The sequence below is a fragment of the Zosterops lateralis genome, assembly GCF_965231275.1.
Source record: "Zosterops lateralis genome assembly, chromosome: 12".
Taxonomy (NCBI): domain Eukaryota; kingdom Metazoa; phylum Chordata; class Aves; order Passeriformes; family Zosteropidae; genus Zosterops; species Zosterops lateralis.
In genome coordinates, this window is record NC_139772.1 from 142,786 (window position 1) to 155,389 (window position 12,604).

The 12,604-nt window shown below is 42.3% G+C and overlaps 3 protein-coding genes across 4 annotated transcripts in view; 1 reads left to right on the forward strand and 2 right to left on the reverse strand.

Moving 5' to 3' along the window:
* Positions 1 to 12,593, forward strand: GABARAPL2 (GABA type A receptor associated protein like 2). 2 transcript variants are annotated; one of them, XM_083870023.1, is made up of 4 exons: positions 1 to 125; positions 8,322 to 8,377; positions 10,283 to 10,455; positions 12,026 to 12,593. In XM_083870023.1, exons 1-4 carry the CDS (start codon positions 101 to 103, stop codon positions 12,114 to 12,116), a joined length of 345 nt encoding a protein of 114 aa, XP_083726149.1. In that variant the 5' UTR covers positions 1 to 100; the 3' UTR covers positions 12,117 to 12,593. The 2 variants fall into 2 exon arrangements, with proteins under 2 accessions (XP_083726149.1, XP_083726148.1); XM_083870022.1 differs by lacking the exon at positions 1 to 125 and adding an exon at positions 7,851 to 8,010.
* On the reverse strand, positions 2,194 to 7,498 carry TMEM231 (transmembrane protein 231). Its single transcript, XM_083870021.1, has 7 exons — positions 7,314 to 7,498; positions 7,077 to 7,246; positions 5,917 to 6,045; positions 4,408 to 4,551; positions 4,048 to 4,129; positions 3,810 to 3,920; positions 2,194 to 2,888 (listed from the first exon to the last, which is right to left on the reverse strand). Exons 1-7 carry the CDS (start codon positions 7,453 to 7,455, stop codon positions 2,704 to 2,706), a joined length of 963 nt encoding a protein of 320 aa, XP_083726147.1. The 5' UTR covers positions 7,456 to 7,498; the 3' UTR covers positions 2,194 to 2,703.
* The window catches only part of ADAT1 (adenosine deaminase tRNA specific 1), a 25,268-nt gene continuing 21,047 nt past the window's right edge, over positions 8,384 to 12,604 (reverse strand). Inside the window, exon 10 of the transcript XR_014590969.1 lies at positions 8,384 to 9,300. The gene's annotated coding sequence lies outside the window, so the exon portion shown is untranslated. The remainder of the gene's footprint in view (positions 9,301 to 12,604) is intronic.

Genomic DNA, 12,604 nt, shown 5'->3' on the forward strand with positions numbered 1-12,604 from the left:
CCCTCGCCCCGGCCTCCGCCTCCTCCCTCCTTCCCGGCCCAGCACCTCCAGGCCAACAGAGCTCGTCCCGCTCACCTCGTGCGGGTAGAACGAGAGGATAATGCCCACTGCAAACGGGTTGCTTGGTGAGTTAAGCAACGAGGGGCTTTCTTGTATCCTAGTTCCATCTCTCAAAAGACTTCTGAAGGATGGCTCCTACACGGCCATGTTTCCACATCGATTTATGCACAGGACTTCTAACTTAGAGCTTTCTTTTTCCTTCTTAGAGAACTCTAGCAAGCCACCATGTCCTTCGTCAATGGCGAGCATTTAGATTGCTCTGTCAGATGTATACAGAGGAGATCTATGTAGTAACACTGTGGTGCATGGTAGCGGTTCTGACTTTTTGTGTTGCTTATCAAGCTAAAGAACAGTCCTTGCATATAGCTTTCTGACAAAGGCTTTTCCTTCCTAAACCTCTTTTAATGCTGGTTGGAGTGGATCCTCAGGTATATATTTTTCCCGTGTAATTCAGTTTGTTGCTCAAGCTATAAAATCTTGCCTTTTTTCTATTGCTTGGTTACTTACAAAAGTAGAATGTCTCTTCAAGCTCGAGAAAGGAGTCAGAACTAAGGTCAGTATAAAAAGTGATCCAAGAAGTGACCACAGCAGAGATATCACAGGGTATTACCCTGCTGCGGTAACATCTGCCTTTACGGCTCCATTTACCCTGCATTCAGTTATTAGTCCCAGTCATGAAACACCTCTGAAAAGAAATGGGGGGATGGCTTCAGGTCATATTAAACGATTACATGCCACCTGCAAGTAAATAACTCTTTTGACTGCCCCCTTTTAATGTAGGTAATTATTTGCTTACATTTTTCCAGTTTCCTCCATCTAAAGGAAAAGAGAACACTAAGGATATTTTTCTCTGTATTTCTGGAACTAGACCTAATCTCCACTTTTTGTTTCACATGTATTTGCTGAACTGTTGCTCTGAGTAGCATCACTTGTTCTAACTTAATGTGAAAAGCTAAAACAGGAGAGAAAAGTGAGAGAGGAATTAATGGAGCCTTCCCAGTACTGTGGCTTTCCAGCATTAATCTCTTCCATGTTTCTGTTGCTACCTTAAAGAGACTTCTGTTAAGCTTGGATGAAGACTATTATACATTCCAACTTTGTGGGAGTAGAACATTCAAACCCTTAAATTGTGGTCCTGTGGTCTCTCCAGAGAGATTTCTACCCCTTGCTCATGTCCACTTTAATGCTTGTGCAGACACATACCAAGTTCAGTCAGGGAACTGACTTGTCTGAAAAAGTGATTATATATTTGGTAAAGATCATCTTCACCATAATTAACTTCCTGAATTAGCTCACGCAGTCACACAAGCCCCATTACTGCTGCAAGGGAGAGCCTACGAAATGTACATCAGCTGGAGATACGGGGGAAACAAGCTCACAGCCCCCTTCATTCTTGCTGTGCAGTGGCAAGGACCACTATAAAGCCACTAAAAAGACAGTTGCTTTGACTCTGGAGATGCTGATACAAAGCCAGTTATCAGTAGCCCTGCGCTGCCACACAGAGACTTCAAAGATCCAGGAGCAAACTGGAGACTTCTGGAAAAGGTAGCTCTCCCAATGCCAGGATGTTGAATTCTACAGGATGATGGCCAAAAGGTGGCATACTGCTAAGCTGCTCTTTCATATTTCATAGCTGCACCGTGTCTTAAGAGTTCAAGGGAACCAAAGACACTTGGGATTTTCTGCAGAATTCTAGTATTTAAAATTGTTTTAAGTTCTGTCCTGCCATAACACTACTTTGCTAGAATTAATTCTTTAATACAAAACTGAAAACATAATGGAAGTTATGTTGTTTTCTCTTGTAAGCTTGTCTGGCATAAAAAGCCCAGAAAAAGAAGATAAAATAATCTTCCCTATGACCACCACCATCAAGAATGAGGGACAGTCTTTCAGTCTTTACCAGGCGATTATAATTTTTATCTGCTCTAAACTATTAAAGTTCTGAAGATAATTATTCACTTACTTTGAAACTCTGAGGCTTCCCTGGTAGATTTTTTTGCTAGTTTTCTTTCAATAGATACAAGGAATCTCTATTTTACTATTCCCAATTCACAATTAATGGTCTGGTGCTAGAGTAATAATGCCAATAGAAAACGGTTGTGCAAATTTTGCACACAGTCACCCAAAACCTGGTTTCTCACATCAACCTTGAATTTATTATTCATCATCCAATTTCATAATTAAATTGCTCAGTACGCATAGCCACAGTTACAGAAGTGCATCTCTGACCTTTAACTTATCCATGCATTTTTTCTTTTCACAGTGTACATAAATGCATGTACAAATAACTCTTGACAACTCTAAGACTGCAGTGAATTGATTTACAAGAAGTAAAAACAGTTAATGTTGTTACTTTTAGCATATTATTTTCAGTTTTCACTATGGTTTTTGAGGCATGTTCCAGCTGCAAAATAATAACTAGGCTCTTCTTCAACTGTCAAAAATACAAAATTTTCCAGCTCCAAAGCAGTCTTCCAGAAGAAATTAGATGAATAAACGTGTATTTTAAAAAGGAAGCACAAACAGAGCATACCTGGAACATACTTACAAAATTCTGATCTTCTGAAGTAAGAAGTGTATAGAGAATAAAATCAGGTAACTATTTTTGAATGGCATTTCTATAAAGTGTTCTCAGGCATGTCTTCAGGACTGGTGCTGTTTGTAGGATAGTATTGGAGATACAGGCAGAACTGGTGATACTGGAATTGTAGTCAACACCTGATTCTGGAACAAAAATGTCTTAATCCTACCAAACACCCAAAGAAAGATAAGGAGGATGCTGACATACTGGATCCAGGCAAATTTAATAATTTCCCAAAATCCTGGCTGATATTTAAATAAAGTCAAGGAGTGTTAATAGAGAAGCTTTTGATGATACCACTGTGATATCTAAACAATGAAACTCATAGGCAGAAAGGCACAAACCTTGTTAAGACATCAGTTTGTGTCACACATGCTAAGCCTCTGAACCACGAAAACACTTAAAAGCCTTTTACCATGGTAGGTAACAAAAGCTGGAGGGAATGTCTGTCCTAGAAGACATTTAAACCAATTCTGAGTAAAGTACCTACTTTGTGCATGAGTCATCAGGAAGTACTTATTGTTAATATTCAGGCAGATAAACAAATCTTGTAAGAAGTGTGCTCCATACAGATTCTTCTAAACGCAGACTTGTTCTTGTCTAAGAAAAAGAGCGAAGAACATAACGAACAAAGAATTATTTTGTTAAAAGAAAAAAATTCCGGTCTGTCTGCACATGAACAGATGTTACAACCTCCCACTGTGGGAGTTATTATTTGGTGAGATGATCTTGCATACAGGTTTCTAATGATTTGCTTTAGGTCACAGACTACAGTACCATGCTTTGCAAGTGGCATCTGTGATAGATAGGGACAACAGGTACTGCAGAACCAAAGCAAGATGTACTACAAATATTCCCTAAGAATAGCTAACAAACTGCATTACAGGCCTTTTTAGCAAAGATGAAAAGCGATATGGGTTCCCATTAAAGAAAGGCAAAAAATGGTTATGCAAGTACAACCATCTGAAGGAATGGACAAATAGGTATTTCATTAACTCCAGAACTGTAGCATTTGCTTAGCTAACAAAAAAAAAAAAAAAAAGAAAAAAAGAAAAAAAAAAAAAGTTTAGCAACACATCTAGGAGAAAACAGTTTTCATTTGGCCTGTATGTGGTGGAGGCTCAAATAATATAACCCTGTCATGTCACAGTTTGTGCAGTTTTCGAAGGATATAAGATAACTTCCACTGGGTAATGAATGGTGGCATTAATGATAAATGGCATATCTGTTGCTCTTCCAGTCATCCAAACAGGGCTGGGATCTGAAAAGACTGTTGTCACTAAAATGGAAAAAGGAAACATTCAGGTTAAGGGACTTTTAGGTATTAATACAGATGTGATATACCTCACAGAACAGCTGCCAGTATGCTAACTACTACTGTCCTTTAGCTACATATTCAGGCTTACCGTTTCTATCCCAGTATGCTGCAATGATGTTTGCTAGATCATAGTCACTTGCAAAAAGACTTGTGCCATTGACCACAGATACCTATTACAACAAGGAGACACTAATTATTTGTCCAGTCTTCAAGACAGTAATTTTACTGAGTTTCTTACACAAAGTAACCACGCCCTTCAAGGAATGAACATAAACATCTTGGCAGAATAACTTCTTCTCTCTTGTAGTCTAACAAGAAAATACCAGTTCCCAAGTCTTACAGTTCACTCTGTGGAGTAGTACAAATAATTCGGGTGTCACCTATGATACTAGGAGGATTAAGAGGTCAGGGGGATGAATTGATGGGGAAGGGAAAAACGTTTCCTCACATTGTATCTGGTATCCAGTCCACAATGGTTAAGTAATTGCCTCTGGTTTAATTTCAAGTCTCCATTCACATAGAGCTGAGACCCTGGCACTGGAGAAAAAAACTGAAGAAAAGCCATGCTCTGCATCACAAATGTTGACATTCTCTGTAATAGTGAACACAAAAAAAGAAAATTTAGGGGGAGGAGGAGGGACATAACATACTTTTCTACCTCTTGGTATCTACAAATTTTTCTACATGGATTTGATTTTTCTACACAGATTTGATTTTTCTATGACTCCCAAGTTTCAGATCATCACCTTAGTCCAAACAAGGGAACACCAAATAAAAATACCATTTTTTTAAAAAAGTGAACTACCTTAGTTAATAGTTAACTAACTTTAACTCAGCAAAGTTCCACAGGAAATTCAGTGAAGTCCAACGTCTGTGGCCAATGACAGAAAGATTTGACTAGCTATAACATGTAAAAAGCAGCAAGGTGACTAAACACATTCATTGGAGACACATTTTAAAAAACTCAACAGTCAAAATCAAGGACTTGTACTCTGCAACAGGAACCAAATAAAGAAGGTAGGTTCTTAGTTCTTATCAGCCACTCGGTCTGAAGGAAAATTTCCACATTTACAGTGGAATAATGATGGTGAATATCGTAACTCTCTGTGATACTAATACCTGACCAAATACTTCAGCCCAAATTTAGGACTGTTGGGCCTTTATTCTGGGTCTCAGGCTTAAGAACATTTTCTACACCACATAGCTATGCTTGCTGAGCTTGTCCATCTGCAATCAGCAAGACTCTCCAAAGAAACAGCCTAATCTCCCTAGGAAAACAACTTCTTGTCTGCACGGCTGCAACCCAACGCAGCTCTATATTATTGCTCCTTTCAGATATATCCCTGGGTTCTCTGTGTGCTGGTGTTTTACTCTTTGCTTTAGGTATAAATTGCACTGCCACTTGAGGTACAATGGCAGCACAATCGTATTGTCTTGTCTTTCTGTAACACTTGCTTCCTCGTCCCAGTTACAAGATACAGAAGATCCTGCCAGATGATTATGATGCTTCAAGAGCTATTAAGCAAAATCTAAGGAGTTTTAGGCTGCCCCAATAGCCTGACTCTCTACTTCTGAAAATGAACTGGTTATGTCAAGACACAGCAGTGTGTAGGAATGCACATCCTTCTGCCTTTTACAAGACTCAGTTATTTCCAGGTGCCACCTACACTGATACTGTTGTGCACTTCTATCCTGTATGGTGCACTACAGCCCAAGAGAATACAGAGTTTAAAAATTAAAAAACAAAAAAAATCCAAACAAAGTGTATCAAAATATGCAAGAGAGCTAGAGTAGGAATGGCACAGCAGAGAAGGAGAAAATAGATATTTTTTAGTAAAATACATATTTTAGATAGAAATTTCAAATGTGGAAAGTTTCTTTTCATCTTTTGTATAACCACTACTGGAATATTACAATGGGTCTATACATCACAACAAACAAACCAAAAAATGCTCACGTAAAGCTGGTAGGAAAAGAGTAGAATCAGCTGAACGCCAACTACATGCTCTGTTGGTTGTAGTGGAAGTTCCAATTTAAAATGCAACTGATCCATTTTGCCATCTTGATTTTTGTCTTCTTCTCTAGTCTAAACAATTTTTTTTTTAAAGACAGGAATTTCTGTTAGAAAGAAAAACAAAGAAAGTAAAACCCCAGGGGACCTCCAAAACTGCAGCACGGACATACCAAGGAAGCAAATAAACTGCATAGGTAGGAATGCAATAAAAAGCTACTTGACTATTTATAGACAGATGACTAGAGACAAACAAGAAGTCTACACTGTTGTCTGTTACACAATGTCTCATACGCCCCACCAGGGAGGGAAAGTTTACTTCAAGGTCTTTTCTGACCTACGCCATTCTAACTGTCTTTCCTGCATGCTACAAAGCATGCCTTAGTGCTGGATCTTCTGTAAGACACAGTGCAAATATATGACTGATGCTCAGGAGTGTGCCTCCTGCCACTGCAGGATGCCTCTTAAATGCCCTCTGTATACTGATTCGTGGCTGTGAGTCGAGGTTTGCTATCCTTGTGTGCCACAGTGTCCAGTACTTCAGCTACCTGCAAATATAGCAGGGCTTGTAACAGAGGCAGACAGAAAAATAACTGCCACTGTGAAATCCCAGAAAGAAAAGTGACTGCAAGGCAGAGATTATGTGCTTCTGAAGGCACGTATCTGCTTCCAAACCTAGGGGTTGCCCTGCAAACTTCACATCATGATAAGGCATGTGGCCAGGGGAGAGGGGAAGAACTAATTTGATGAAAGTAGACCGATGTGCTCAAGCAAACCACCAGCGGTGCTTACGGACATGGTTTAGTAGCAAAATTTGGTTAATGACTGGACTTGGTCTTACCGGCTTTTTCCAATCTAAGTAATGCTATGATTCAGTAACACTGAGAGGGAGTGAAACGGGACTCATTAAAAATCCAGCAAATCCCGATGTGAGGCACAAGGTTATACATAAAGCTGCTGCTACACCTGAAGGCAGCAGTGCCTGACGGGCCACTCGCTCAAAAGCGCCACCAGCACTCGTGCAATGAGCCGGCTGCCGGACCGCTGGCCCCACTCTGCAGCCTCGCTTCTCGCCACTGTTGCCGGGGCGCCCCGGGCAGGCCTACCGACAGCAGCGGGACTCGGAGCCGGTCCTCCTGGAGCCTGTTGAACGCTGGGAATGTGCTCCACGCCAAGAAGCTGCCCGGGCCAGACCCGATGGTGGCGACGAAGAGAACCTCGTACAGGAAACGAACAGTGGGCTGCTCCAGGTACGTGCTCTGCTTCAGCCAGAAACCTGAGGGCAGAAAGTTTCAGGGCTGTGCCGGGCCCGGCCGGGCCGCGTAGGGTCTTGTGGCACTCACCGTGGCTCCGGTAGGCCACCAGCAGCGGCGGCACATAGGTGAGCGCCGTGATAAGCAACAGCGCCAGAGCAGCGGCGGAGCAGATTCCAGCCCGGTAACGCGTGTACAGCGCGGGATGCGAGAACAGCTCCACGCCGGCCATGGCGAGCAGCCCTCAGGGCCCGACCCCACCGCCCTTCCCAGCATCCCCTGCGGCCGCCCCGCCCGCGCCTTCAGCGCTGCACCGGCGGAGCGTCGGACTGACGAGACGTCGCGCCAATCAGGGCCGAGGGGGCGGGCGCGCCAGCCAATGAACGCGCACCGCTGCCTCCCGGGGCCGCCGGCGAGACAGCGCCCGGCAGCGGGATGGGGACAGAGGGACAGGGACGCCTGCCGGGGCGGCGAGGTCTGTGGAGCGGCTTCGAGTGCCCCGGGAGCGCTGCGGGCGGCTTCGCACCCCGCAGGTGACTCCGTGCTCGAATGCCACAGTCCCACCTTGCGATCCCCGGCCGGAAGCGCGGCTGCTCAAGCGGTTGCCGGGGAACAGGCGAGCCGGAAGTTCCGCCTGCCGAGCCGCAGCTGTTGTTGTGACAGGGACCGTGACAGCGACAGGCCCGGCACGAGCCCCCGCCCCCCGCACACGGGCCTCGCCGCCTCTGGCTTCGCTCCCCGCCCGCCTGCATCATGAAGTGGATGTTCAAGGAGGACCACGCGCTGGGTAAGGGTGGGCCCGGGACAAGTGCTGCCTGGCAGCGGCCCCGCTGCCCTCAGTCTCCCGTGTCGCCATCTGTCGCGGTCGGCATCCCCAGGCGGTCATCTTGTCTGTGGGCGGACAGCCGCTGGCGGTCCTCGCCGAAGGGTGGTGCGATGCCCGAGGACGGTCTCCCCGAAAAGCTAGAGAACTCACTCGGAAGCGGGAATATGATCGCGATCCCCGCAAGCTCACGGCCCTGCAGGCGCTGTCCTCTCGGCCTAGGACGTCGGCAGTATTATTACCATGCAATAACTAATTACGAGTTTTGTTCACAGAGCACAGATGTGTCGAGTCCGCAAAAATCCGAGCCAAATACCCCGACCGTGTCCCGGTGAGTAACCAAACAAGCTTCAACAGAGTACTTAGAGGGAAAGGTAGATAAACTGTTTCCATCCTGCCCACTCTGATGAGCTCCTACTAAGTAAATTAATTTTCCTTTTTGTGTCCTTAGATGTTTTAAAGAAGCCCCAAACACATCTAACTACTTCAACATTTTCTCCTCTGCCCCAGTGCATATTGACCAGTAAGGTTTCTAAACACTTTATAGGGATTTTTATGATATATCATGGTCCTGCTTTCTTCTAATGGCAATTATATCCCAACGAACATCTTCATTGTCTTGAAGATTGTGCCTGATCCTTAGAAAGTTTATGAAGGCTCTTGAAACCTTGACCATCTTCCATCCTGGCTATATGAGTTAGATGATATCCCTCATGTATTCCATGCCTATATATATTCCACGTCTATTCTAGTCACCATGGTGAATTTCCCCATGCAAACCCTGTTATGTGAAGAGCCAATGCAAGTGGTGCATAATACCTACCGCTCTGATAAATAGTGAATGACCTCTCTTCTTCTCTCCACAATCCCTTTTACCATGTTTCAGTCTCTAAAAGACCACAGTTCACATCCTCATATAACAGCTAGCAACATGTGCACATTCTCAACTTACTTGCTTGAGTGTAAAATTTCCCACATCCCATCTGACACGTGCCAGTTACTGCCACTCCTGCCTTTCACCTTTTGGTGAGTAACTTCTCCATTAGCACAGCCCAAAGAAGAATCTTCATACCCAGTGATTTTTTCTTCTGCTCAGTTGCACCTAATCACGAGATTTTCTCCTGTTGCAGTCTGGCAAGCTGATACGATCTTTGCCGTTCTCTCTCTATCCCTTCACATGTAGACTGCAGCATCCTTAATGACCATACATCTCCACAGTATCCATTTATCCATTTCGGAAATATCCTTGATAACCTTAGGGAAAAAGAAACATAGAAACTCATAGTATGAGTCAGAATGACTTGCTGCTGTATCAGGAATGGACAGCAAGGTGTAGACAGATACAGGAGTTAAATCTGAAACTGCAGCAATCCTTAGTCTGGACTGGTATGTGTATTCTGCTTGGTTCAAATTGAGCCACGTACCACTGATACCAAATGGGTGGTATCAATTTAATAGTCAGAAGTGTTTTTCAAACTTAACGTTTCAAGTGGAATGCAAAGCTAAGGAATGGAGACCCTGGAACCTCTTGCAAACTTTATTTCTTGACCTGCTGTATTGTTCCTTCCAGAATCAGTCTATGTAATACAATAAGCATCGGGTCTTTTTCACAAGCAATACTTAATTGTGCTTCTCCCTGTACTTGTTGCTTTTTGTTTGGTTTCGTTTGTGGCCATCTTGCTATCTTTCCTTCCCGTAGTTAATTTATGATTTCTGAAGCAATGATGAAATATTCTCAATGTCAGTTCAGCAGAATACAAAGGTAGCTTCTCCAGTACCAGTACAGCAAAAGGATCACCTCCCAGTCCTTTGCTTAATGTAATCCAGGACACTATTAGCCTTACTTGTATCCAGGGTACACTGCTGATTAATTTTCAACTTTGGGTCCACATTGCAATAATTTCATATCATCAGTGCACAAAAGGTTAAGCAATGTGCATACTTTACTTTCACAGGTGTCTTTAATACATAATGTACCTTTTTACCCCATGACTGCCAAACACAGACACAGGAAGTTTCAAGGCATTGTGTATGTGAATGTAGGTTTCAGTGCAGCTGTAAAATCAGGTTTTACAGTGCTGAGCCACTTCTGCCTCTGATTTGGTTGTGGTCAGGAAACCTTTTTGTTCATCTCCCCTGTGCTCACCCTTGTAAGCCTTTACGAGCAAGTGATCTGCCAAAGCTGTCTATTCATACCAATCCTGAACAGCCTGACCTTCACACCCGCACTTTACAGGTCATAGTGGAGAAGGTCTCAGGATCTCAGATTGTTGATATTGACAAGAGGAAGTACTTAGTTCCGTCTGACATCACCGTGGCCCAGTTCATGTGGATCATCAGGAAGAGGATTCAGCTGCCATCTGAGAAGGCAATATTCCTCTTTGTAGACAAGACTGTCCCACAATCCAGGTGAGAGGCTATTCACTTGGTATTTAGAATCATTTCAGCAAGCCTGTGCATATTGGAGGGTCAGTAACACCACTCTTCGAGGGTCATTTGGTGATTTTAGGAGATGTTTGTCACATCTTAATCTCACTAAAAAGGGTTTTTTTCCTCATGAGTTTGATAAACGTCTTACTTCTTGAGCTAGGCTGAAAAGAAAGGTGACTGAAAAATATACTATGATTTACTTCCATGGCAAAAGGGTGAGCTTTGCAGTTATGATGTTGTGGCACTTGGTCGAGTGCAAAACATGTACATCATCAATGTCAAAATAAAACAATGATTCTCAGTGTAACAAAAAAAGTTGCACATTAAATACTCAATAGCAAATACCATAAATTATTCTGAAAAAAAACAACCTGTCAGTTTACAAAGAAATTATAACATTACAGACTAGATGTTGGTTCTTTTATTAAAATTATTTACTCCTATAAAAAAGGAATAATTGCAATAGAAAGGTTTTTCGCATTGCTTTTATATAGGAGTAAGTTTCATTGTTTTCTGCTACATACAGAATATAGCAGAAACAGCTACTACAACTCTCTACACAAGATACTTCAGTAACATTTAAGGAATTAGTATGTCCTTACATGCCTTAGATGTGATATTATTCTTAATACTTAATTGTATTAAGGAAGAGTCCCTCCAGGTAACTTGATACACAACGGGGACCCGTGAGAACCATTCTTTTCTGCTTGTTTTCTTCTAACAGTACTGAGAATGCCTATATATCATCTTTATAACAGTACTATAGAATTGCTAGAAGCAGGAAAGAGAGATCCATTGTCTCTTCTCACATGTTCATAATGAGATGTCACATGTCAGCTAGAAAAACAGGGCTTTGATCATTGAATATTAATGTAAAAATGGTAACTTCTTAACCGATAAACAAAACCACAATCTGTTCATGGCTCCGCTCATCTCACAGGCCGAATTTATGTAATAAACTTCTGTATGAGGAGATAAGGATGTCAGGGGTTGGTGATCTATCTATTACTCACCAAGTCTCTTCCATTTCAAGTAGTGCTTACAAATCTTCCCAGCTCCTCTTTTGGGCAGAATGACATCATTGTTTTCCCTGTCACTCACATCCAGTCTCCATCTTTCAGTTCATTAGCCTTTTCTCAGTTTTGGGAAGTCGGAGAAAAGTGAGCCCAGGAAGCTTCATTTGTGTACCTGACTGATGTCTACTGCTCCAGCCATCTGTAGATAGATGGTTAGAGCAGTTGACCAGCCAAGTAATTGCTAGGGTTTCTTTTTGTTTTCAAAATAGAAACCAATTTGCAACAAAGTAAGAAAGCATTCTGACAAAGGTATTTGTGAAGAAATATAAAAAAATTTACTCTTCAGAGTCCAGAATCATTTCTCTAACTTAAGAGTCAACTGCTTTTCATTTACCCTCATTTTTTGTATTTTAACCTCTACACAGACTTACAAGTTTTAGCTTTTATCAATCCTTGTTTATATGAGGTTCTAACTGTTAACACTGGGAACTTGCATGAGGCAAGCAAACCATTTCTCTTTTTCCCCTTTCCAGCTTAACTATGGGACAACTTTATGAGAAGGAAAAGGATGAGGATGGATTCTTGTATGTTGCCTACAGTGGAGAGAACACATTTGGTTTCTGAATGGTGGGTCTTGGCTACTGTACCATCCTGCTGTGTATCTTGTAAATAGCTGATCACTTTCTGTTCTGACATCCTCAGAAGTTCCTTCTCTATACATGCATTTGTAACTGGATTTATTTCTTAATATATTGCTAGGTCTTGTTTTATTAGACTGTTAAATTATAAAAAGGAAGTTTTGTTGGTTTTGTGCTTTTTTTTTTTCCTCATGGCTATTCCCAGAGCCTCAGTTCTTTGGGGGGGATACAGTTGATGACATTGATTAAATAATAAAGCAGAGTAGTTGGGCTACTAAAACATGAAGAGAAGAACACACATTTATTCTGTTTTGAGATGTTAGTATAAAAAAAATAGTATTGGGAACACTGGATTTGCTAGCTTATCCAAAGCCAGGAGCAAGATGCTGATCGTGTTGAATTGAGCTAGTATGTTCCTCTTTCTCAATTAACAAACAAGTACAATAAAAATTCCTGTCACAAACAGGCAGTACT